This window comes from Castor canadensis, chromosome X (assembly GCF_047511655.1).
Source record: "Castor canadensis chromosome X, mCasCan1.hap1v2, whole genome shotgun sequence".
In the NCBI taxonomy this organism is placed as follows: Eukaryota; Metazoa; Chordata; class Mammalia; order Rodentia; family Castoridae; genus Castor; species Castor canadensis.
Window position 1 is genome coordinate 107,537,368 of NC_133405.1, and position 24,161 is coordinate 107,561,528.

A 24,161-nucleotide genomic window follows, 5' to 3' on the forward strand; every position below is an offset into this window, starting at 1 on the left:
TTTTGCACAGGCCAGAGTAGGCCTTCCATCATACTACCTCCACCTCCCCCACGTCTGGGATTATGTGCCCAGCACAGAGGCACATTAAAAAGCAACACAAAACAAAACAGGTTCACTTAAGAATGTTCTTGATGACATAGTAAAAGATATTACTATGAAAGTTCAACCCGTGAGCACACATCTTTTCAATATTATGTGTGTTGAAAGAAGAAGCAAGCATAAAAGCCCTCCTGCTGCATAATGAAGTATGATGACCATATTGAAGAAATGGTGCTTGTGCAACTCTTTGGACAAGCCACCTTTTTCATAGGACACCAGTTTTACTTGGAAAAATGAATGACAAACTATGGTCACTCAGACTTGGACATTTGCCAGATGCCTTAAATATGAATGAGGTAAAGCAATCATTTTAAGGAAAGCAGCTGACAGTATTTTTCTTTCAAAGATAAACCAAGCTTTCAAGAGAAAATCCAAGTTGCCAATTTGTATTAGTTTCTCAATACTTAAAGATTTTTCTAACAAGGTGGAGGTGATATTAACAAATGTGATTTTCTGATTTTATAAAATGAAATGCACCATTATTTGGATGAGCTGTATAACTCAGTGGACTGCTTTTTTTTCCAAATGACCAGTTTTGGAATCATGTAAAAGATACATTCAGAGTGGAATATAGACATACAATTTAATTAAAATATAGAAAAGTTCATTGATATGGTTTCAGATTAAACATTGCAACTAATCTTTAAGAAGCTGTCACTTGCATAATTTTCATGTAGCATCAAAGAATATCCATGATTAACTGAAAAGGCTATTTAAAAGTCTTTCCCTTTCTGCTACTTATCTGTGTGAGGCCAGATATTCTTCCTGTACTTAAAATCAATAGTGACACACCTGAAATGAAGTAGATATGAAAAGTCATTTGTCTTCCATTAAGGCAGGCATTGAAGATGTGCAAAAATATAAAACAATGTTGGCCATTCCATTAACTTCATTCAGTTTTGGTAAATAAAGTTATTTTTCTCAAAAATGTATTATTTATGTTAACCCGTAATGGGTTTAATATTGTTATTTTAAACAAGTTAATAAACATTTTGAAACTTCTGTTTTGCTTTCTAGTGTGGTATATATCAATAGATACACCTCATAAAATGTTTCTCACCCCAAATCATTTATGAAGTTGAAAACTTCTTCCTTTGAGCAGTTCTGTCTTCAAAGATGGGCAAACCCTGGTCAGATCTTCCTAATCTTTTCCCCCTTTTATCAAGTGGACCGAAAGTCCAGCAATTGCTAAATACTTACGATTTATTTCACATAAATGTATATTCCTGGCAGGTCTTCCTAAGAAAAGACTTTAGTCATCTTAATTTGATTTTCAGACTTGTCCTGAGTGGTTTGATTTGGCAAACAGCAAGGTCACTCCTGTGAGTACCATATTTACAAACCAGCTGCAGTGAGAAATGGCTCAGTGGAAGCATCAGCTGTGGAATTCTGGAAGTTTCAGAAGACAAATTCACTCCTTGTACTTTTATTTATAGCAACTCCTCTACTCAGTATCTTTATGAAGATGGGATATAAGTTTTTAATAAAGGGCTAAAGAAAAATATAATGGGTTAGAAATATTCAAATAAGTAAACGAGGGTTAATATTTATTTAGCATCTGCTCTGAGCCAAATACTTTAGCATATACTTCATTTAATCCTCCCAACAACTCTATGATATGAACATTATTATTCCCATTTTATAGATAAGGAGAGCAGGGTTAGATGGCTCTTGAATATCTAAGGAAGAAACCTAGACTTCAGCAACTCCAAAAACAGAACAATAGTCAGATGATGTGAGTTGAGCTAAATACTTTATAGTGATAATTTATGAATGTGGGGATGGAAACACTTTTTATGTGTTCAGAATTGCCTCAGACTAATAATTCTAAAAGCACAGTCCCTAGACCAGCAATATCAGCATCCCTGTAACATGTTAGATTTTCAGGCTTCATTCTAAACCTGCCAAATCAGAATTAGGGATGAGGTTCAGCAATGTGTGTGTTACCCATCCCTTCAGGGAATTCTGATGCACCAAGGTCGAGAACCACTAAAGTATGTCAACATGGCCCCAGGAAGCTAGTGCAAAGCACAGACCTACAGCCACAGGGGCTGCCAATATAAGGATGCTATATAAAGATGTTAGAATATCATAAAAACAAATCTGAAGTACTATGTCAGTTTACTTAGATCTCTTGTGTGGGGAAAGTAAATTGGTTTTACTCTTCCTGCAGGTGACAAATTCCTTGTTAGGAATTTGAACATGCGGTAGGAAAATATTTATTTTATTTCTAATAATCAGAATACAAAATTCTGATCCTGGTTACTGGAAAAGTGTTTATTGCTAAGTACAATCTCTTTATTATTTGGCAAATGGCCTCTAACCTCCCTACCCTTCCCTTGATGCTTAAAGGATGAGTAGTCCAGATGACCCCCTAACCCTGTGCAACATCTCATTTATGGGCCATCAGATTCCCTCAAAGCAGGGCCTGAGCTGGGGATTCCTGTGCAAGAGATTTATGGAGGAAGTGTTCTCAGAAGAAGGGAAGCGGGTTAGAGCAGGGAGGAGAAGCTAAGCAAGGATGATAAGGATGTGGTCTCAAGACAGATTCTAGCTTATAACCCCCCCACCACAGGGAGTTCTGAAGCATAAATTCTACTGCAGAGCTAATCCTGATGGAGGGAAGAGTGCCAAGATTTTCTGTCCCTATATGGGCCACTCATTGACTGTGGGCTGCTGGTGGTGGTGGTGGGGGGGAGTTTGACCTCCTATTGTTTCCTGATAACTGAGGGCAGCACTTCAGATAAAAGAGCAGCTCTGAGCCATTAGCAGCCAACCCTGATAGCAGCTGGGGGACAGATAGATCCAGACAGGGAACCCAGGTAAAAGGAATCTGGATGGGACACCATGAACATCTACCTAATGAATGTACTTTTGGTCTCTGTTCATACTCCTGGATATCAGTGTCCATTCCTGGATCAGGTATGAACTTTCCTCTCTAACCTCTGGCCTCACTGAACCATAGTCCTGGACCAGCCAGCTTTCTATTTTCCTGAGCCTATGGGCAAATCAAATTAAGTGGCTATATTTTTAGTATCCCAAATAATTTTCAGGGGGGTGTTTAAACTCATTATACAGAAATGTATCTGTTGAATACATTTCTATTTTTGGAACGTGGTTATTTCCTAGTTTTTTTCTTTTGTAAAATGAAGGGATAGATTGGATTATTTTTAAACTCTGTTCCAGTTTTAAAGTTCATTTGCCTAATGATTTTGTTCCAGAACACAGTTGTTTTCACATTTTTTGTAGGGATGAGTTTCACAAGCGCACTGATTAGAAACTATGTCTCATGTGATTGACATAAGTCAGGCTTAATAGGGCTGAAAAGTTTCAGCCCATGACAGGCAATTCACTTCCAGTTGATCTGACCTTGGTTCTTTTAGCAATAATTGATATTAATTTTTCTTGATAATTTTTAAGGAAGAATTTCCATATAATATTATAGAACTGCAGAGTTGATTCTCAAATCCATTTAAATTATCTGTTTCAGGTACATGTTGCAATGGACAGACACTGTGAGGTCTTAAGGAACCTAGCAGAAACTAAGGAAAGACACCAAAACCATCACTGCATTATCTCTATGTGTCTCATTGTCCTCAAGTACAAGGTGATATGAAAAAATTCCTGATGTAAATAGTTGATGGCAGGACTGCCTACTAGATTCTGGTCTTTTGTATGATTTAAAACAAAGCACCTATTTAGGCTTATGAAATATTGAAAAGTGTCCCTTCTGAGTAGACAACTTATAAAAAGTACTTCTTCCTAGTTGCAGGGCCTGTAAGGAGACATAAAACTTCATAACTAAAGTGCAGACCAGGTTGACCTCTGCTGCTATCTTTCACCTGTGACCTTTGCATGGGCACAACTTGCATGGCAGTATATGGCATTCCTGGTTGTAGAAGGCTGCTCATTGTGACTTGATTGATCCTCTGTTGTTCAGTATGACCTTTCATATTTGTTAAAAGACATTAATACTATTTGCTGAGTGGCGCCATCTCTCAAGATGTGACTTAATCATCTCCATATAAGTCATCAATGAGTGCTTCCACGAAAGCTTGTGTTCTGGATACCCTCTTCATATGCATTCCTTATTTATTTTTATTCCATGAGAAGATTTGCTCTGGAACTTTGGAATTGGACCAAAGAGACCCTGCAGTTTTAACTGAGGTTGTAGGGTTACTAATGTAGAAAGTTTTACATGGTATTGCCATATTTACCCTCTCTGCAGATCTTTCTACCCAGGGACTTTATAATTGTCAAATCATTAGCACAACATACATTGGATATAGCTGACATTAAATTATTTTTCTGAAATACCTGGAAACTAATCACCAAAACAAACAAACAAACAAACAAAAAAAACAGAAAACACAACCTACTGATGATTCTTTCCCAACATGGAAATCATTGCAGTGTAATCACTTGTGGTTTCTACTCCCAATGCTATCATGGAGAAAGTCTGGAAGAAAAAAAGACTCTTTGGCTACTTATATTAATTAAGTGGGTAGGATTTCTTATATACACCAGGGACCCAGTGTTCATTGCTAGAGTTTTTGTTAATCTCTGGAGTTGTAGTAGCTACATAAAAAAGGGAATGAGGGAGGAATGTATAAGAAGATAAAAATAGCTTTGCAAAAACTAAGGCCATACTTTTCTCCACTGTTTTCTTTTTATTCTGATGATATAAATATTGTCTCAAGAAGAAAAGTTTAAAAAGCAAATAAATTCCTACCAATCTGGTTCAAAAAGGTGTTAAATTATAGAAAAGCAAGCTTGGGGACTTTCCTCAAGGAAAAAGTGACTATATTCTGGGAAGAAAATGATTATAAATTCTTTCTGATTGAGGGAAGATGCCTAGACTGTACATTTGATGCAAAGAAGAACCAAGAAAAGATAGGAGACCTATTACCATGGGGGACATGGACCATTTGGCGCATGGAAGGGATGTATAAGGGTGAGCCTCCACAGTCCACATGGCACCTTCTGGGTCAATTGTTGCTATACTCTTGGCAGAAAGAATATTTTCCACCAAATTCTACTCTCTTTCTTAAGTACTTCTAATAAATTACCATAGATGTGAAAGTCACCTGTGATATTTACTGGGAAAATTATAATATCATGAGTTGTTTTCCCCCACAAAATATGTTTTATTGCATCTTCATTGCAAATCCAATTTGTAATTCATTTAATTTGTAATTCAATTTGTAATTCTTGGTTATTCATTTAAGTCGTAGATGTCAGCTGAAGAATATTAGTCAACTAGCCTAAAAGCATTCTTCTAATAATAGAGGTGGGACATAAAGACAATTACATTATTTTGTCCTCTGTAAAATGTGTTATTTAAAAAATGTTCCAGGCACATGTCTGAAATCTCAGCACTTGGTAGCACAGGCAGAGGCAGAAGGAAAAGGTCTACCTACATTATCTAACATTTTATCTAAAACATTTTAAATTATATTATAGTCATTCAACAAATTTGGCCACTCACAAGAGAAAACTACTTTTAATTATATTAAAATTGAACAATACAAATTTTTATTGTCCTGAAGAAAGAGTGGAGGAAAAAGAGTGGCTAAAATGTGGCAGGCTAAAATATAGATTAATGGAAATATTTAGTGTGTGGTGTGAATAGATATATGATAAGCACAGATGTGAAAAAATTAAATTGCTTCTGCTGGAAGAATTCGAACCTGAAAAAATGTCACTCTCTAACGGATCTTATGTTCCTGGACGAGTACCTAAGCTTTTACCACTTGCCAACAAAGGCTCCTTTTATCTTGGAACATTAAGTATTCACTACAGAGAAGAACCCCCCTCCCTTCCCACAAATGATTGGAAAAAAACTTCAGTTTGGGCACAGTGATAGTTGTTTTCTAAGAATTTCATTATTTGTCTCTCTAAGTGACTATTTATCTTCCTCATTGGTCTGAAAACAGTACCACATCTGCAGGGATGTATCATTTGGCTTCCTTGTTAGTCTCAGGGGACATGAACGGAGCCTACAGATCTATCAGCAGCTGACTGCCTGGTAAATGTTTACTTATAAATTAGCACGGGTGATCATTTATTAAGGTAATAAGCATAGATTACATTTAATGGCTTAGACATTATGCAGTATGAGCACAGTATTTTATGTTTTGTTGAAGTGAATATATATGATAATTAATATGATACCCAAATGTGACTCAAAAATTATGAATCAAAGAGAGTTTAAAACAAGTCAAGCAGTGTATTATAGTGCCTCAGCACTTAAATTAAGGGTCCCAGGAAGGTCTCACCATCATAATCATACCATGTATTGGGGATTTATTTATTATATCTTAAATTCTTCTCTTTCCCTCAGAAACTGACTCTATTACCGCAGAACGTTGTTTTTCTCTTGGCCAGCATCACGGCATCAAAACTTTGGCTTCTGGAGCACAGGTGAGTAATCTGTTAATAGGGACACCATGACAGCCTAGGAAGACATGAAAAAGAAAGAGAAGGAAAGAAATGGATAAGCATTAGCAACAATCTGCTTTGGGACCTTAGGAAGGACAGCTAGGTTTCAGTTTTGCAGGCCTAGAATTAAATTTGTTTTCCCAAGGAAATGATTAGGGAACAATTTTGAACTGATATTTATTTTCATTTGGATAAAAGGAGGTCCTGAGGGATCAGGCTGACCCAAATATATGCACAAACACTGTGCTTACTTAGGCCTCATTCCAGGTCAGAGAGTTGAAATGTGGTGACATGGAAGTTGCCATGACTGGATTTTCCAGTCATAAGTTGAAAGTCAGTTATTAGCTGGTTTGAGAGAAATATACTCCCTCCTATCTCAATTCCTCATGTTTGCACTATGGTTTGGTCACTTGCAACTGAGAGAAAGTTAGGGTAAATCAGATGTAATAAAAGCAAACTATTGATGCTAATGAGCAATTTCTGCTATCTGAATTTTTGTCCTCTTGTTAAAGGACATTAACTTTATAGCCAAGAGTATAGTTTCCTCCTAGGCTGTCAGCCACAAATAGCAACTTTCACTTTTCATCTTCCCAACCTTCACACTAGTGACAATCATATTGTCAGAAACAGCAATCCTATTGACACATGTGTCCATGAAGAAATATTTGCCAGGCACTGTGTAGATACTTGGGTGAGCTAAACAGAAATGCATTATCTCATTTTTTTTCTCTTTAGGATACTCTTTTTTAAAAATTATTATTATTTTTTTATACACATGTGCATACATTATTTGGGTCATTTAAGGCAATGACCTTCTAAGATGGCTTCTGTTATTATTTATAGATGAGGAATCAACCCTTGAAACAATATCCAGTGCAGAAATGGATTGGTTCCTATTTTCTCTGATTCCACTCTTTTTTTAAACTAGCATAAATTAATTATACAAAGGGGTCTCATTAGGCCAGATGCCAGTGGCTCACTCTTGTAATCCTAGCTATTCAGGAGGCAGAGATCAGGAGGATTATGATTTGAGACCACCCTGGGCAAAAAAAAAAAAAAAAAGAGGGAGACCCTATTTCAAAAATATCCAACACAAAAAAAAAACTGGTGGAGTGGCTCAAGTGGTAGAGAGCCTGCCTAGCAAGTCTGAGGTCCTGAGTTCACACCCCAGTACTGCCAAAAAAGAGGGGGTTTCATTGTGTTATTTTCATATATGGCATATATTATACTTTGATCAAGTTCACCCCTTCTATTACTGTTTCTTAACTTCGTCCCCATTTTTAACAACTTTGGTTGAGTTCATTATGCTATTTTCATACATACATACATAAAATGTACTTTGATCATATTCACCCCCCCATGCCCTCTCCTTTTTTCTTCTCTTCCCAGTGGTTTCCCCCTCAACAGTTCCCCTTTTACAATCCTGCCTTATTATGATTATTATTATTATTTGGGTCTAGATGTCACATATGAGCAAAATTATTTGATATTTATCTTTTTGAGTTTGGCTGATCTTGCTCAGCATGATGATCTCCAGTTCCATCCATTTTCCTGCAAATGACATAATTTCATTTTCCTTTATTAAAAGGTAGATTGACTCCTCTCAGGTATTTGCTCTTATACTTCAACCATACTGTACAGGTGCTCCTATGTGTTATATCAGAAGTACAGTTCCATTGAACATATTTATTAAACAGTTATCATATAATCATATGCTAGATCCTGTGCTGAGTGTCGATTAGTATTATACTGTGTTAATATGCTTTCCTACTGTATGAAAAAGATAAGAGATGTAAAATACAGGTGAAGAAACTGAGATGTAGGAGTTTTCCTGAGTGGTGATGGTAAAAGGTGGATCTGTACCTGCCTGTCCCTGGAGCCTGAACACTATGCTCAGATGACCCTTACCCTCATCAAATCTTCATGACCATATGAAGTTGTTTTTAATTTTATGCTCATTTTTCATATAAGTGAACTAAGTTTAGTGAAGTTAAGGTACTTGCTCAAGATCACATAGAGAGCCAGAATTTTAACCTGTTTTCTAAAGCATATTCTAAAACTAATATCCTATGTTGCCTTTAGGCTACAAAAATGTATTGAGGTCATATTTAGGGTATGTTCCAGGTGTTCTTCTAGGTATAAACCCTATTAATGCTCTTATGAAGGACTATTTCATTTCAGTTGGGGGACATGTAGCAAATAGATAAACAAATAAGAAAATACCAGGTGGGATCTTTAGAAAATAAAATTTTAAAGAGGATGAAGGAAGCTGGGTTAGCACTATGAGTAAGAACCTTGCTGAAGGAGTGACATGTGGGGTGAGGTCTGAATGACAAGAAGATCTGGGAAGGCCATTCTCTGAAATAAGAACATATATACTGAGTAAAAACTTTTAAAGCTTTTTTTAATGGGCTTCTGGGACCACATCTCGGGTTTTCCTTTGTTGTTCATAGTCATTGGAAATGTCAAGTGTATTTTCAAGTCAAAAATTTAGAAAGGGGTAGGGTTGCTAAATTGAGTTATATAAATAAATACAGACAATAGGAATGTCAGAAAAACATTTTTTTACTATAAGTATGTTTTAAGTACCTCATGGGACATACTAAAACATATCCATCGTTTATCTGAAATTCAAATTTAACTCAATATCCTGTATTTTATCTGGCACCTCCTATTTGGAGAGAAGCAAAAGGCTATAAATATTATGAAGTGCATTTGCAATGGCATTACGTACTTAAGGGACTTCTAGATAGCAGTGTTTTGAAATATCAGCATTTTTGTAGAGTCCCTTCAGGTTACTTTAGTACCACATCAAAATGTGTAGGCAGAGGAGGAAACACTCTTGACTTTTTTGGGAATACTATAGCCTTACTAATCACTGAAAAACACATGAACAACCTTTGTGGGGAGCAAAGGGTGGGTTTGTTTTGTTCTTGTTTTTAAAGAAAAGAACCCAAAAGCCTATATGCTGTGGAGAGAATGATGTGATTCTGAGTGTTCTGAATAGAACTGTAGCAAAGTACCCAGCATTAGCGGCCTTACAAAGCTACTCTGAGTGCTTGAGAGTTGCTACACACTTTAAAAACAAGCTCCTTATTCTTTCTTAGTTAAATACCTTACATTAATTTTCAGACACATCTCAAAACTGGAGGCGACCATGTCTTTCCTTCTTTCTTCCATCCTGATTTTAAAGTTATGTGTGTGAAAATCATTCCCTAGTGTAGTGTTGTCCAACAGAACTTTCTGTAGTAATGAAATGCTCTACCTGGACTGTCCAATATAAGAGTAACTAGCTATAGTCAGTATTGAGTACTTAATTTGAGTTTGTAGTTAGTATGACCAAGGAATTGAACCTTCAATTTTATTAAATTTAAAAAAATTTCTTTTGCAGTATTGGAGTTTGAACTCAGGGCCTTGTGCTTGGCTAGGAAGGTGCTCTACCACTTCAGCCACTCTGCCACCCCTGTTTTTATGTTGGGTATTTTTGAGATAGGGTCTTGCAACTATTTTCCCAGGCTGGCTCCAAAATGTGATCCTTCTCATCTCTGCCTCCTGAGTAGCTAGGATTACATGTGTGAACTGACAGCACCCAGCTTAAATTTAAATTTAAATATCCTACCTAGTGGCTGATGCATTATATTGGGCAGTTGTAGAGGTAAGAAAGTACTGTCCTTCTAAGGTATCCTAGAAAAATCTACCACAGCAGTGCTGAGCCTAAAAGTCATTCTAAATAAGCTGTCTAAGAATAATTTCTTTGACTGGAGGTATGGCTCAAGCAGTAGATTGCGTACTTTGCAAACATGAGACTGAATTCAAACCCCAGTCCCACCAAAAAAATAAGAATAATTTCTTTGCCTATAAAATAGGAATACAGTCTAGGTAATCTCTAAGGTCTCATCCTACTTTAAAATGTTATGCATTTATGAATTCTACAGGCTATGCGGAAATTGCATATTTTTTTTCTTTTTAAAATCTCAAATGCCTGGCAGAGGTCCTGGCACAGAACCTGGCACAGAGTGCAGATGCTCAGTGTATGACTGATACAGTTACTTGGATGCAAAAGGACCTCTAAATCATCCAGCCCTGCTAAACAGGGAGTACAGCAGATGTATTGCCACCTTTCCAGTATCTGTGTCAGGCACACTAATCAGTTATACCATTCTTTCTGTCCCATACCACAGGCAGGCTCAGAATCCTTCTCCACACTGGACTACGATTAGCCTGTTAATGAGACCTAAGTTTAAAATTCGTTTGCCATCTCTATCATGCAATCTGCTTCTTTTATGGATGAGGAAACTAGAACCTAGAGAGCTAATTAATACTTATCAAAGATGACACAGATGACTAGTATTGAAGCAAGTTATAGAAGTTGTCTCCTCACTCTCAGTTTAGCATTCTTTCTACCTTCATTTTGACCGAGCTCTGCCTTTTGATTTATTTAAAATACATTTTCTCTTAATAATAGTGGGTATCTCAGAGGAACAGGAAATGGAGAGACAGCAGTAAGACCTACATGGATGGAAAATGGGATTGAGACTTCACTGTGCGTGTCCTTGTAAACATTTTAACCATGTGAATGAATTATATACTTAATTTTTAAAGTAAATTTAAAGAGGTTGTTTAATAATCTCTAAAAATTTAAAAGTATAGAGCAACTCCATAACTGACAATTTAAGAAAACTTTTAAGAAGTTTTCCCCCTCAATTTCTACAATGTACTTTAGCAGATTTAGTTTTGTAATTTCAATTGCCTTCTAATGAAAAATAGTTTGAAGAAAAATTTTTGCTATGTCTCTTCCTAAGGAATATGGGTGGAGACCTCCCATTTTCCTTTTGTCATCTAGGTCTTTGCTATTCAAAATGTGGTCCACAGGACAGTGGCACCTGAATTTCCTGAGTGCTCTGTAGAAATGCTGAATATTGGGACTCTATCACAGACCTACTATATTTGAATCTGCACTTCATAAGGTATCTAGGTGAATCAAATTCACATTAAAGCTTCAGAAGTGCTGGTCTAAAAGACATGACAATTGCTATTTTGGCCAAAGTTGGTGTCCTGAAGTGACAAGTTGGAAAGGTGCAATAAAAAAAATCTTATTAGATACAACAAATTTAGGCCTTACATTGAAAAAGGAGTAATTATTGTCTTCCAAGTAGCCACAGTGGAACTTTAATGCTTGCTGTTCACGATATCAGATCAACAATGAAGATGATAATGATGATAATATTTACAAAGCAATATACTAAATCTTTATATGCATTCTTTAATGCTCAAAATATGCCTATTTTTATTTACAGATTACATTAATAATTAACAGATAGTCTTTTCCTGCTTGCTTTACACTACTGCACTGAGATTGAATGCTAAAAAAATATATATTGCCCAGACTCCCTTGCAGTTATGGTACAAGTATGTTATTGCGCTTCATCTTTTCAAGACTTGGATGCATAAGTGAACAACATGCAGTAGAAGCCATTCTCTTAGAAATTGGATTTTCTACTCTATGTATATGTAGAAGTATCTATTTCAGCTGGGGTAGTTATAATGAACTATGGCATCTAGTTTTTAGGGCCTTAGGTACCAGGCTATAGGTGGTTGTGTCAGTGGCTTTCTGGCTATAAAAGATTCACAGTGGTTTGGGACAAATTTCCTGTGTTTTCCCTGGTTATGTGGTGTTCAAGTATGATTCACTGCACCCTCTTTCCTGAGAGATTTTTGGAGCTACTTAATGTCTTTAAATAAATTCCTTTCAATTTTTCCTCCTAGAAAATGGAATGGACTCTGCCATTTGTAAATAAGAATCTGGCTAGTACAGCAATTGAGACCAGTTAAATCACTTAAAGCATAAGTGGTGGAGTTTACTTATAGCATGTGAGTATTCAGTTTTCCAGAGAAGTTTTCCACTGGAATACTGCAAAGCAGAGACTTGGTTAATATTTTCTAGAATGGCAGAAAAATATGACTAGTGGCTTTATCTAAAAGGGACTAATAATATTTTTGGTGCTATTGGGGTTAAGACACAAGGCCTTGTGCTTGTCAGGTAGGTGCTCTACCACTTGAGCTATACCCCCAGCCCTCTTTGCTTTAGGTATTTTTGGAATAGTCTCACATTTATGCCCAGGCTGACCTGGATCAGGATCCTCCTATTTATGCTTCCTGTCTAGCCACCATGCCCAGCCTTTTTATTGGTTGAGATGAGGTTTTGTTAGCATTTTACCTGGGTTTTCTTCACCACAATCCCCTTGATCTCCATCTCCTAAGCATCTAGGATTACAGGTGTGAGCCACCACACCTGGCAGGGACTAATAATTTTTAAAGTAAGTTTGGCTATTTTGAAATGTTCTCTACCAAAAAACAAATGGACTTGTACTGTCAAACTCTAGCCGAGAACTGAAACAATTATCTGGTCAAGTCATAAAGAAATGAATAAAAGTAGGAAAGAGAGGAGGAAGGAAATAAGATTTTTTTGAATACCTATTTTTATATCAGGCACTGAATTAGGGACATCTATAAACTACAAACGGATTAGAAAATAAGACTCATATAATGTATAATTGTTGGCAGAAAATGGTGACTAGTTCTCAGGCTGAAGAATGGCAGTGAACTTTGATTAAAGTACATGCATTTGGAAGGGGATCAATTTTACTCCATTAAAATGCACTCTAAATGCTAATGTGCAATAATGATCCATTAGGAACTTTCTGGACAAAAGCAGAAGCCACATGAGCAAGTAATGTAGTTGGATAATCTTGGTTGCTTATTATTTACCAAAAGGCACGGATGGCCAAGTTAGAACCACACAGAGAATTCTTTACCCCTTCATTTCCCCATTTCTTTCTTACCATGATTGTCCACTTTCTGTTTTCTGCCTCTGGGAACACTAATGATCGTGGAGAATAAAACACTTCATCATCCACTTCTTCTGGCTTTCTGGGCAAGCAGTGTAAAAATGTCCAGTCAGAAGCAGCAACTTTAGCAGTCTAAAGAGATGGAGAAAAGACAATTATGTGTGACAGTCACATATGTTTGCTTCAATATTTAAAAATACATATGGCTTGGGGTCAGAGACCAATACAAGAAGAAACAAAGCCGCAGAGTGAAGTTTTTAGTGCAAGGCACGAGGGCAAATGTATGTAATTCTTTCAACTTAAGGAATATTATAGTCATTTTTTTAAATTTGGGAGGTCATCACTCCAAATTAAACCACTGTTTTTTGATATCCTGTTCAGTCAGATAGTGGACATGTCAATAAAGAACTCTACTACTATAATATGTGGATAGCAAAAGTCACCAATGATAACTCAACATATAAAAAATGCTGCTTTGATGTGATGATACTATATTTTGAGCTTATCTTCAAATTATGATTTTTCACCACTTGAAGCATACTTTGTCACAAATTAACACAATTTTGAAAAAGTACTGAGGCAGAGGTACGCTAAACAGGATTATGAGCACTATGCATTAGATATTTCATTCTTAATGCAAATGTGCTAGCAAACTCAATTTTCTCCAACAATTCATTCTGTAAGTTACATTTTCCCATCCATTTCCACTGTTCACTTACAGATTCAAAACTATTAGTTCTTCATATTTTCTTATCTCAAAATTACTGCCTTTGTACTAAAATTTCCTTTTACTTCTACCCTAGCTCTAAGTTCAGAACAACCAGGTTTCTAAAACTAGGAAAATGGCATGGAAAAGAAGTAACATTTATACCCATCATACATCAGTAAAATGATTACTTTTCAAGCCTATAGGCCTGGCACCAGAAAAATACCCAAGGTAAGCATGAGGTAAACCATAGAAAATTAAAAATATCCATGAAACGACTGTAATGTACATGACAAGGAATTAGCCTTAATATATAAAAAGCCCTTATAGCCAATAATAAAAAGGTGAGAGAAATAGAAAATGGGCAAAGAAATGATAGCAAATTGAAGTAGAAATGACAAATGAACATGAAAAGATGCTTAACTTCATCAGTAATGAGGGAAATGAAAATTTAAAAAAGAGACCATTTTCCTTCAGACTTATAAAAGTTAAAAATGTAAATAACAAGAATGAAGAATGTGTTTAGAAAGAACTATAAAATACAGCTGTGGAAGTATAAATTGTTCACTCTTTTTGGATGGGTATCTGTTATAGTTAAAAAATATCTAACACATCACCTAGAAATTCTTTTGGGAATTTATTTTCCAGTACTACTTTCACAAAGAAATAAGTACAAGGGTGTTCATTATAGCATTGCTTGCAATTGGGAGTTTTGGAAATAGCTTAATTTTATCAATAGGAAACATTGTAGATAAATTATAGTCCACTCATACTTTGGGATTCTGTGCAGCTACTAAAAAGAATGAAAGATATCTAAATGAATAAACAAGAAAATCTAAGATTTATTAAGTGGTAAAAGCAAGTCAGAATAATAATGTCTAAAATATCTCTTGTGAAAAGTCAACAGTTGTGTACATATAGGCATATATATGCAAATGTACAGAAAAGGTCTACAAAGAAACACATGAAATTGTTAAACTGGTTACCTCTGGGAGTAATGACTGTTTAGGGGACAAAGAAAGACATTTTCACACTCCCATTCTATTTGACATATAATAATAAGGAACTTGTATTTATGTATTACTTTATCAAGAAAACATTTACTGTACTTGCTGAATCACTTTCTCCACCAAAGCATGTTAGTTGTTCTGTGGACAAAACCCCCTAGTGTGCACCTGTCTTTCAGGGTGTTCTTTTAAAACAGTGGTTCTCAAAAGTGTGGTCCTGGAGCGGTAGCATTGTATCACCTGGGAACTAGGTAAAAAGCACATTCTCAGGTCTCACTCAGATCTACTGAATCAGAATCCCCAGAGTTGGGTGAGCCAGCTGCGAATTAATAACACCTCCAGGCAATTTTAATGCCTGCTCAAGATGGAGATGCACTGTTTTAGGACTTCCTAGAAGGGATCAGATCCAGTAAGAATCCCCAACGAATGCCCTGGAGGGAGTTGGCAAAATTAAATTGGAATTCAGGATCCTTAAAATAGAAGCAAGGACTAGTCTGATGGACATAGAGATTGGGGAGAAATCAAAAGAAATTGCATGCATCAGAAGTAACCTATTGTCTCTAACCATACAGAGAAAAGCATTCTGGTACCTCTACTACTGACAAAGGGAAAAGTTTGCTTTTCTCTGCTGCCTGGGTTTGAAATTCCTTTGTCCAGCAGAAAAGTGTCTTTCCAAAAGGACTCAGCTAATCTTTGGGAGGAGAGAAATCTCTAGAGGATGTGGTGAGTCCTTTATAGTGTATAAAAGGACAGCTTGCTCTCCCTAAAGTGAATGAGTGATTAGATAGTTCTAGCCTTTAGGAATAGAATTAATGAACCTTCAGAGAGGCATCAATTTGTACCTTCATTGTAACTTGGTAACCTTGGAATGCCTGGAGCCTCTTTTTCTTCTCTTCTTCTTGTCCCATGCTTATCCAAGTGTCTGTAATTAATACGTTGCCTCTGTGCGCTGCTTCCAATGGATCATTTGTCAGCAATAGTTTGGTACCGTTCTAGCACATATAAGCATGCTGATTAAACAACTTCATGGGACAGAGAAAGGCAAGTTTAGCTTTACACATAGGGAACATACCTCCTTGGCATATTGCTCTGCCAGCTTGATTATACTAGGATCCGGCTCATAACCCTGAAGGAGGAAGGATTTAAACGTTATTTAGGCAATTGTAGTATATATGTTTTCTTATATATGCACAATTCTATTTTTAACAACAGTTCCTCTCTTCTTCCCTTTTTAAAGATGTAGCCCAACCATGTTCATAGTGCCTTTCAGAATCTGAAAAAGCAACTAATTGCCCTGTCTTTCTTCGATTATCTCTGACCTCAACAAGTATGGTACTTTCTAGCTCTTGGCAGCCCCTCTTCTTGTTCTCCTAATAGCTTAAGAGGATTATATACAATTATGTACAGCCTAATGCATTTTTGTCTGAGCCTTTCCACATGTTGTTCTCTCTCCCTTTCTTTTTGGTCTGAAATGCTTTTCCCTGTCCACTCCACATGGATAACATTTCAGGTCTCAGTTTGAATGACTGCTCCTCAGAAAAGCTCTGTGACCATTCTAGCTAAAGGCTAACAGACACCACACATACACCTTATTCTTTTGCAGGGGGCTTGTTTTGAAATGGTATTTACATAAGTACAGTGTTTTTTTATACTAAGATTATATGGTTGTTTAGAATGGTTTGATGAGCCAGCAAGGTGCCTAGGGCACAATTGAAGGAGGCACTCATTCTTAGGGTTATACAAGCACAATTTTGCATCATAGGTGTTTGCTTGCTCACTCCAATCCCAAGTCTGAACAACAGGACATTCTGGGGGTAGCTAACATGGCCCCCACTATTCCAGGCCCCATGGGTAGTCTTTCCTCACCCTCCAATCTATTCTGTACACAACAGTGAGAACTGTTTTCTCTGAAGCCTTCCATGTTCACTACTTGTTTCTTAAGTCAAAGCTGATTAAAAGTATCAAGTCTCCCTGCCTATATTCCCTGCATCTGTCTCTTTTAATTCTTCTCAGCATCTTGCTATAGGAAAGCCAATCTTCTTGTCATCCCTGTACACATCTTGCCCTTTTCTGCCATCACAGCTTTCACCCCTGAACACTTTCACCTTTGTCTCTCCTAGGCATCTTCATCAGAACATGTCAGCTCCTCAAAACTCTAGCCCAGCCTCACCTCCAGACCCACCATATGGAAATCTTGTCAGTTCAAACACCATCATCATGTTCCCCTTCCTCTATCCTTCTCATTTTCCTGAATTCCTAGTATTTATTATGAGTTAAATTTTATCAATTTTCAGTGGGGCATTGTGGTGAATTCTGTGATACATCCCTCAAATCCCCATCCATGAATAATCATGAATAAAGACTTATACCATGCCCCAACCTCAGCTGCTGGGGTGCTGCCAAAAGATGGCCTTTAGCTGTCAGCTCCTCTTGGGTACTGCCTCAGTTGCAGTGAGCTGCTTCCCTCAAGGTCACTCACCCTTCCAGGGCCCCATATTCAATGAGTGATTGACAGGGGGGTATGAGAACCTGAATCCCTCAGCCAAATTCCAGACAGCTCGAAATGGTCATCTCCTATCCAGAGTGCTCTATAGCTGGACCAAGACTGTGATTGGACCTGCCTAGTAACTCAGCTTCTCCCTCTGCTCACTCTGCTTCCTTCCTTTCTTTTCCACAGTTTTTGATTCCAAGGGCACAACTGTAATAGACATCTTGCACAGCCTTGACACTAAACCCTCAGATTCTGCTTCCTGACAGGCATGTCCAGGTTTATTCATTCGAAATTTTTGTGTTTATTTACACATGATTGTCTACTATAGCTCTCTCATTACAAAATTCTTGAGAAAAGAAATGACTGCAGATGATGATGATGTCTACAGACATTTTAAGCTGATTTACCAACTTCAATGGTCTTGAATTCTGGAGCCTTGTTCATAGGGATTTGGGGAAAGTAATCAATAAAGTCTTGCTAATTTTGTAACTAGTGTTGTGAGCAGTCATACTGGCAAACATAAGTAAAGAGACTTGGATATTACTCCAGGTGCCTACTGTCCTGCAAATTTAGCCTTCCCTTTGGGGAGCAGGTTTTTTATTCCCTGAGCATAATCATTCTTAGAGAAGGAATCAATAAGTACTTAGAGAACGAAGAGACAGGTTTGGAAATTAGAAAATCACCCAACCTCGCATGCACTGGGCCATGACTTTGAGTACAGAGAATTCCTTACTCACATCTCTGCTTCCAATATTAAATCATTCATTGCCTTTACGTAAATCTTAAACCAGATGGAGAAGGTGATTAACAAACCTAGTTCAGTGTAAATATTCACTGAGAACAATATTAAAATCATTACCTATCATAAACTGATAGTTTATGGAGCAATTTTACAATCGTGAACAAAATTATTATTTTTTGAACATGTAAGTTATTCTTGGTTGAAGAATGGGGAAGTGGATTAGTTATGGCCTAGGAAACTTTTTTGGTGTTTCTTAAATTTGCAATAAATCTCCCAACTTTATCTTTAAAGGTAATAGTTCTACTAAAAACTGAAGACTTAAAAATTGATTAGCCAATTTCTGCACTATTAGACTTTCCAGCAGGTTTTTAAAAATTCTTACTCCCACCAAGGTTTAACTGGGTTTTAGTACTCTTTATCATTTAAATGAGTTTCTACATAAGAACAATACTGAAATTACTCTGTAGTATTGGAATTTTTCCCTCTGATGTTAATAAAATCTCTTTGACAATAAAATGGTTAAACCATATTTTTCTTCAACAGAATAAAGCCTTTCCAAAAGCACCTTATAGCAGGGAACAACTATTGTTAATGCATGTTTTGTCTATAAAAACCAAATGCAGTAATAGTTTGCCTTAATAGAGAGCATTTCTTTGGACTAGATTTGTAGCAAGTAGGCTCATCCTTCTTATAAAGTAAAGAAAAGCCACTGTAAGCACATGTCACATCTAACCCTTTATTTCAGTTCATGTTAAATGAAAGAAGTGAATTATCTAAGAGTCATCTCTCTGAGTCACCAAAATTTACTGTAATAGAATGGTTTCTAGTACATGCTGCTGCATATGCCTGCCATTTATTCTAGTTGAATACTGTCCTAAAAGTTCATGTCCTAGGGTTTTGGTGTGGCTTAGTGGTAGAGGGCTTGTGTAGCATAAGGCCTCAAGTTTGATCCCCAGCACTGCAAAAAAATTTTGCCCACTCAGAACCTCAGAATGTGACCTTATTTTGGAAATAGGGTCTTTACAGATATATAATTAGTTAAAATACACTTAAAATGCACATATGAAGACTGTACAAATGAGATCCACAAAACACTATTTGTAAAAGGGGGAAGGAGGGAAGGGAATGGAAATATAATGGAGGGAGTGGACTTGTTCAAAGTATACCATACACATGTGTGGGATGAAATCCCCTCATATTATTAATACATGCGAATTCAAAATAAAATAAAATTTTAAAAAATAAAGTCATACTGGATTAGGGTAGGACTAAATTTAATATGTTGTTTTTATAAGAAGAGTGACATTTGTATAGAGAGATTTATACAGACACAGAGGGAAGATGATAGAGGCAGGGACTGAAGTGATGCAGCCACAAAGCCAAGTAACAGAGGAAACGTGGCTACTAGCTTCCAGAATTGGGAGACAATACCTTACTGTTTTTTAAGCCACCTAGTCTGTGGTAATGTATTATAGCTGCCCTAGGAAACTAGAACAGGATGCACTGACCTAGACATGTTTAGCAAGAACACTAGGGAAAGGGAGTGCATATTGCTTCATTTTGTTTTGACAGGATGCAACAGGTGGTGTAGATGCCCTACCTAGATGCCCTCACAGGATCTCTTTCTTATGGCTTTTACTTCCTCCCCTAATTTCAGTGTGTTTTAATACTTAACACTTACAGCTTTTCTTCAGAAGGCAACTCTGGCTACCAGGTTGTTTTTTCTCACAGAAAGTGTCAGGGAACTTACCACCTACCTCCCCTACTGCCCTTCCCTAGTGACTAGTTCAGAAGGATGAAAGTCCACTATCCTCACCCCAGGGTCTAACTTACACTCTAGGGCTTACCCAGGGGGATCAGTCTGAAGCTACTTTCTGTGGGACTGGGCCTGATAGGGCACTAGGGTGACCAAATCACCCTTGTTTGCCCAGGACTCTCCTAATTTTAGCCCTGAAAGTTCCTTATCCCCAGAAATCTCTGTTCTGGGGAAACCAGCCTGGTCAGTCACTATAAATGGCATCCTCACTTGGATTCTTCCCTTTTGCTGTCCTGCTCCAACTAGTCCCCTACAGGTCTCTTTTAGGAGTAAATCACCTGTACACAATTTCCCATCAGGAGTCTGCTTGTGGGGAATCTGACCTAACTCACTGGTGGGTGGGGAGGGGGTAAAAAGTATGGGAGAGACTCAAGGATTTGGGTATTTCCTATTGGAGAAATTCAACTGCTAATCCACATTGTGTTATTCATGTTCCCAGTAGTTGACAAATAACCATCTCTCAAACTTAAGAAGAAGGGAGGGGTTTTGAAGTCCCCCATATTCGCCTTAGGATGACTTAGTTTCTCAGAGTGAGCCCTAGCAGTGACTTCTGAGATAACAGCAAGCACATGCTTGGTCAGAGATACAATGGTGTACAATCATTGCAAACAGTTCTCTCTCTCTCTCTCTGTTTCTCTCTGTCTCTCTCTCTCTCTTTCTCTCGGTGGTACTGGGGTTTTGAATTCAGGGATTCATGCTTAACAGGCAGGTGTTGTATTACTTGAGTCACACTTCCAGCTGTTTTTGCTCTGGTTATTTTGGAGGAGAATCTTGCTTTTTGCCCAGGTTAGACTGGACTGAGATCCTCCTATTTTATATTTCCTGCCATTACTGAGATTATAGATAAGGTTCACCATGCTCAGCTTTTTCCATTGAGATGGGGGTCTTACAAAATTTTTTTTTGGTCTGGCTGGGCAGGAGCTGCAATCTTCCTGATCTCAGCCTCCCATGTACCTTAGGATGATGGGCATATGACACCGTACCCAGGTATTATTGGTTGAGATAGGGTCTTGCAAACTTTTTGCCAGGATTGGCCTTGAACTGTGATCCTCCCAATCTCAATCTACCAAGTAGCTAGGATTTGTATGTTCAAATCACTGGTGCCAGGCTGAACAGTTATTTCTTAATGTAAAGGTCAAGTCTATCCTTTACCACAAATCAAGACTTTGTTTCTGAATTGATTTCTATTTAGGGGGATTTCCCTTTTAAAAGACTCTTGAAAGGACAGTAACAGCCAAATGAGAAACACAATGTAGAAAAGAATTCAGTAGTGATGGGGTGTTTAAAATGTTCCATGGGGATCTTTGGGGGATGGTTTGTGACTGAGTCTCTTGGGGGTTAATTTTTACCTTTTAGAAGGTCTATTTATTCTGTACGGGGCTGGGAGTATCTTAACATAGTGGTGCCCCTAGAGGGATTTGTATGTTTCTATATTAGTGTAATTATTTATGCATTTATCTTCTTATGTAAATCAAACAGTTGGATGTGTATTGAAAGCTGTTGAATAATGGGGGGTGGAAGATAAAGGGGTAAAGGAGAATAATGGAAGGGGTTGAACAGATGGACCAAAGTAAAGTATACCCAGAGTGGACATACATTGAGACACCCCTTTGAACATCAATTTAAATATTAATAATGAAAAACAGGACTGTAAAATAGGTACAGTGTGTGTGGGGGGTACTAGTGGGAGGGGGCAAGGTGAATGAAGAAAATTGAGGTGATGGTATATGGTAGATGGACTTCATATATTTATATGAAACAGAACTAAGAAACTTCTTTAAATTGCTTTAAGTGGGGTGGGGAAGGGGTTGAGAAGGAGAGACGATGGGGCAATGTAACTAATATACAATAGAAGTCTAATCAGAATTGTCACTATGAATCTCCCTCTTCCCAGTATAATGCGGTATAATGACTATATCCTAATAAAAATTTATTTAAAAAAATCAAACAGTCGCATGTACAGAAATTCAAACCATATAAAAGAATATATGGTGAAAATAACATCTCCCTTCTCCCTCTATCCTTGAACCTCCCACTTCTTCGCTTTAGAAACAACACCTATTATCATTCCCTTGTGTATCAAAAGGGGTGAACTGGGCCTATGAAATAAGTCAGGCTTCCCATACATTCCGCAAGAGATCAGCAGCAGGATAGAAAGCATGCAGGGGTCATCTTCATAGTCATATGGACTCAGATTTAAAAAGCCAAAGAGCCTCAGGAGATGAACTTTGAAACACTGAGCTAGTATAGATGCCATCACTGTGACCTTCACATTGGATTGACATTTTTTCTATCAAATTGTGGTATTAGAAAAACAATAGTGTCATTCCCATGCATTGAGGATTCTATGCTGTCTGGATTTCACTGCTTTCTTTAGCCTGTGTGTGGTAATGCACAAGATGTCAGTCACCATAATGGCTCATATCAGGACATTCCAAAGAACAATTCAGGCATACTTTTAACACAGACTCACGGAGCAGAATGAAAAGCATCAGCCAAGACTAGCTCTTATTGTACAATGGAAAATTGTGCTTTTAAGAAGCCAGATAATTAATAGTACGGCTGGTAACATAACCTAAGTTTGTGACCTCACCTATGTTGTCCTTGACTGGAAGCAAGCTATGTTTTCACTGGATAATTGTACATGATCTTTCAAGGTAGGTTTCCCTACCTTTGGAGTAGCTGCCTGAAGATGCATCCCAAATTTTGCTGCACTCATCATGATAGAATGTAGGATGTTGTTCCCATCCCCTATCCAGCTGAGGGTAAGACCACTGAGAAAGCCATAGTGTTCCTAAAAGGCAAGACATGAAAGCGATTAAATTCGAGAGGAAATCCACTTTTGTGTAACAATTATTAGGGTTAAAATAAAAATTGTCTCAATTTTAATGCCTTGTTGGTATAAATAAACCACTATTTTTTGTATTGCATGGAACAATTCAACATTATGAATGTACAATCACAAAACAATAGTAAAAAGTCCTAATATCTTAAAACAAGACATCATATGACTTTGCACAGAGACTCAGATTTTCACTCATTTCAAATCTGACTCTTTATTCTATTCATTCAACAAATTAGCACCATCAATGTCCAAACATGGTCCTTGATCATGGAGATGTAATGAAGAACAAAGGAGACAAAATTCACTGCTTTTACAGAGCTTTCCTTTTTCGGAATAAGAAGAAAATGGAATGGTGTAGCATGGTGGCTCTGAGCATGTTCTCTATATATGATTGAAAACATGCCCAACAACACTGTTGGTTGTTTATAGATGCACATGTTAAAGTATAAATGCATGCTTGGGAATTACAGATATGAACATCAGGATAATAACTTTTTTTGTGGCGTGGGAATAAATGAGATCAGTCAAACTTATGCAGTGGACTTCATTTCTACTTGTAATGTTTTATTTTAAAAACAAATAATTATAAGGTAATTGCTTCATCACATTAAGATTTGACAAAACTGGGCTAGAGGTATAGATCAAACCACAGTTATCAGAATTTCAAGTGGTAAGACAGCTTGCCTAGCATGGGTGAGGACTTGAGTTACAGTCCCAGCATTACACACAAAAAGATTTGATAAGCGAGGTTAGCCAGGCTCAGAAGACCAAAAATCCTATGTTCTCCCTCATATGTGGACTTTAGATCTAGGGCAAATGCAGCAATGTGGTTGGACTTGGATCATATGACAAGGGGAGAGCACATATGGGAGGTATGGGGATAGGTAGAAAAGCCAAAACATGAAAGAGTTTGATGTCCCCACTGCAGAGGAACTAATACAGAAACCTTAAAGCCACAGAGGTTATCATGAGAAGGGGATCAGGAACGAGTGAAAAGGTCAGGTAGAAATGAATCAGCTTGGGTTGTAACACATTTGTACATGGAAGCAATGCTAGGAATCTCTCCATATAGCTATCCTTATCTCAACTAGCAAAAATGCTTTGTCTTTCTTATTATTCTTTATGTCTTCTCTTCAACAAAAATGAAATCTTATCATTTGCAGGTA

General features: G+C 37.3%; 1 protein-coding gene across 1 annotated transcript in view; it reads right to left on the reverse strand.

Moving 5' to 3' along the window:
* Nucleotides 1-5,583: 5,583 nt before the first annotated feature.
* The window catches only part of Otc (ornithine transcarbamylase), a 67,750-nt gene continuing 49,172 nt past the window's right edge, over nt 5,584-24,161 (reverse strand). Inside the window, exons 6-10 of the mRNA XM_074063813.1 lie at nt 22,822-22,944; nt 16,174-16,227; nt 15,944-16,093; nt 13,383-13,520; nt 5,584-6,556 (exon numbers count right to left, since the gene is read on the reverse strand). Coding sequence (XP_073919914.1) covers nt 6,497-6,556; nt 13,383-13,520; nt 15,944-16,093; nt 16,174-16,227; nt 22,822-22,944 — 525 coding nt within the window. The 3' untranslated portion in view covers nt 5,584-6,496. The remainder of the gene's footprint in view (nt 6,557-13,382; nt 13,521-15,943; nt 16,094-16,173; nt 16,228-22,821; nt 22,945-24,161) is intronic.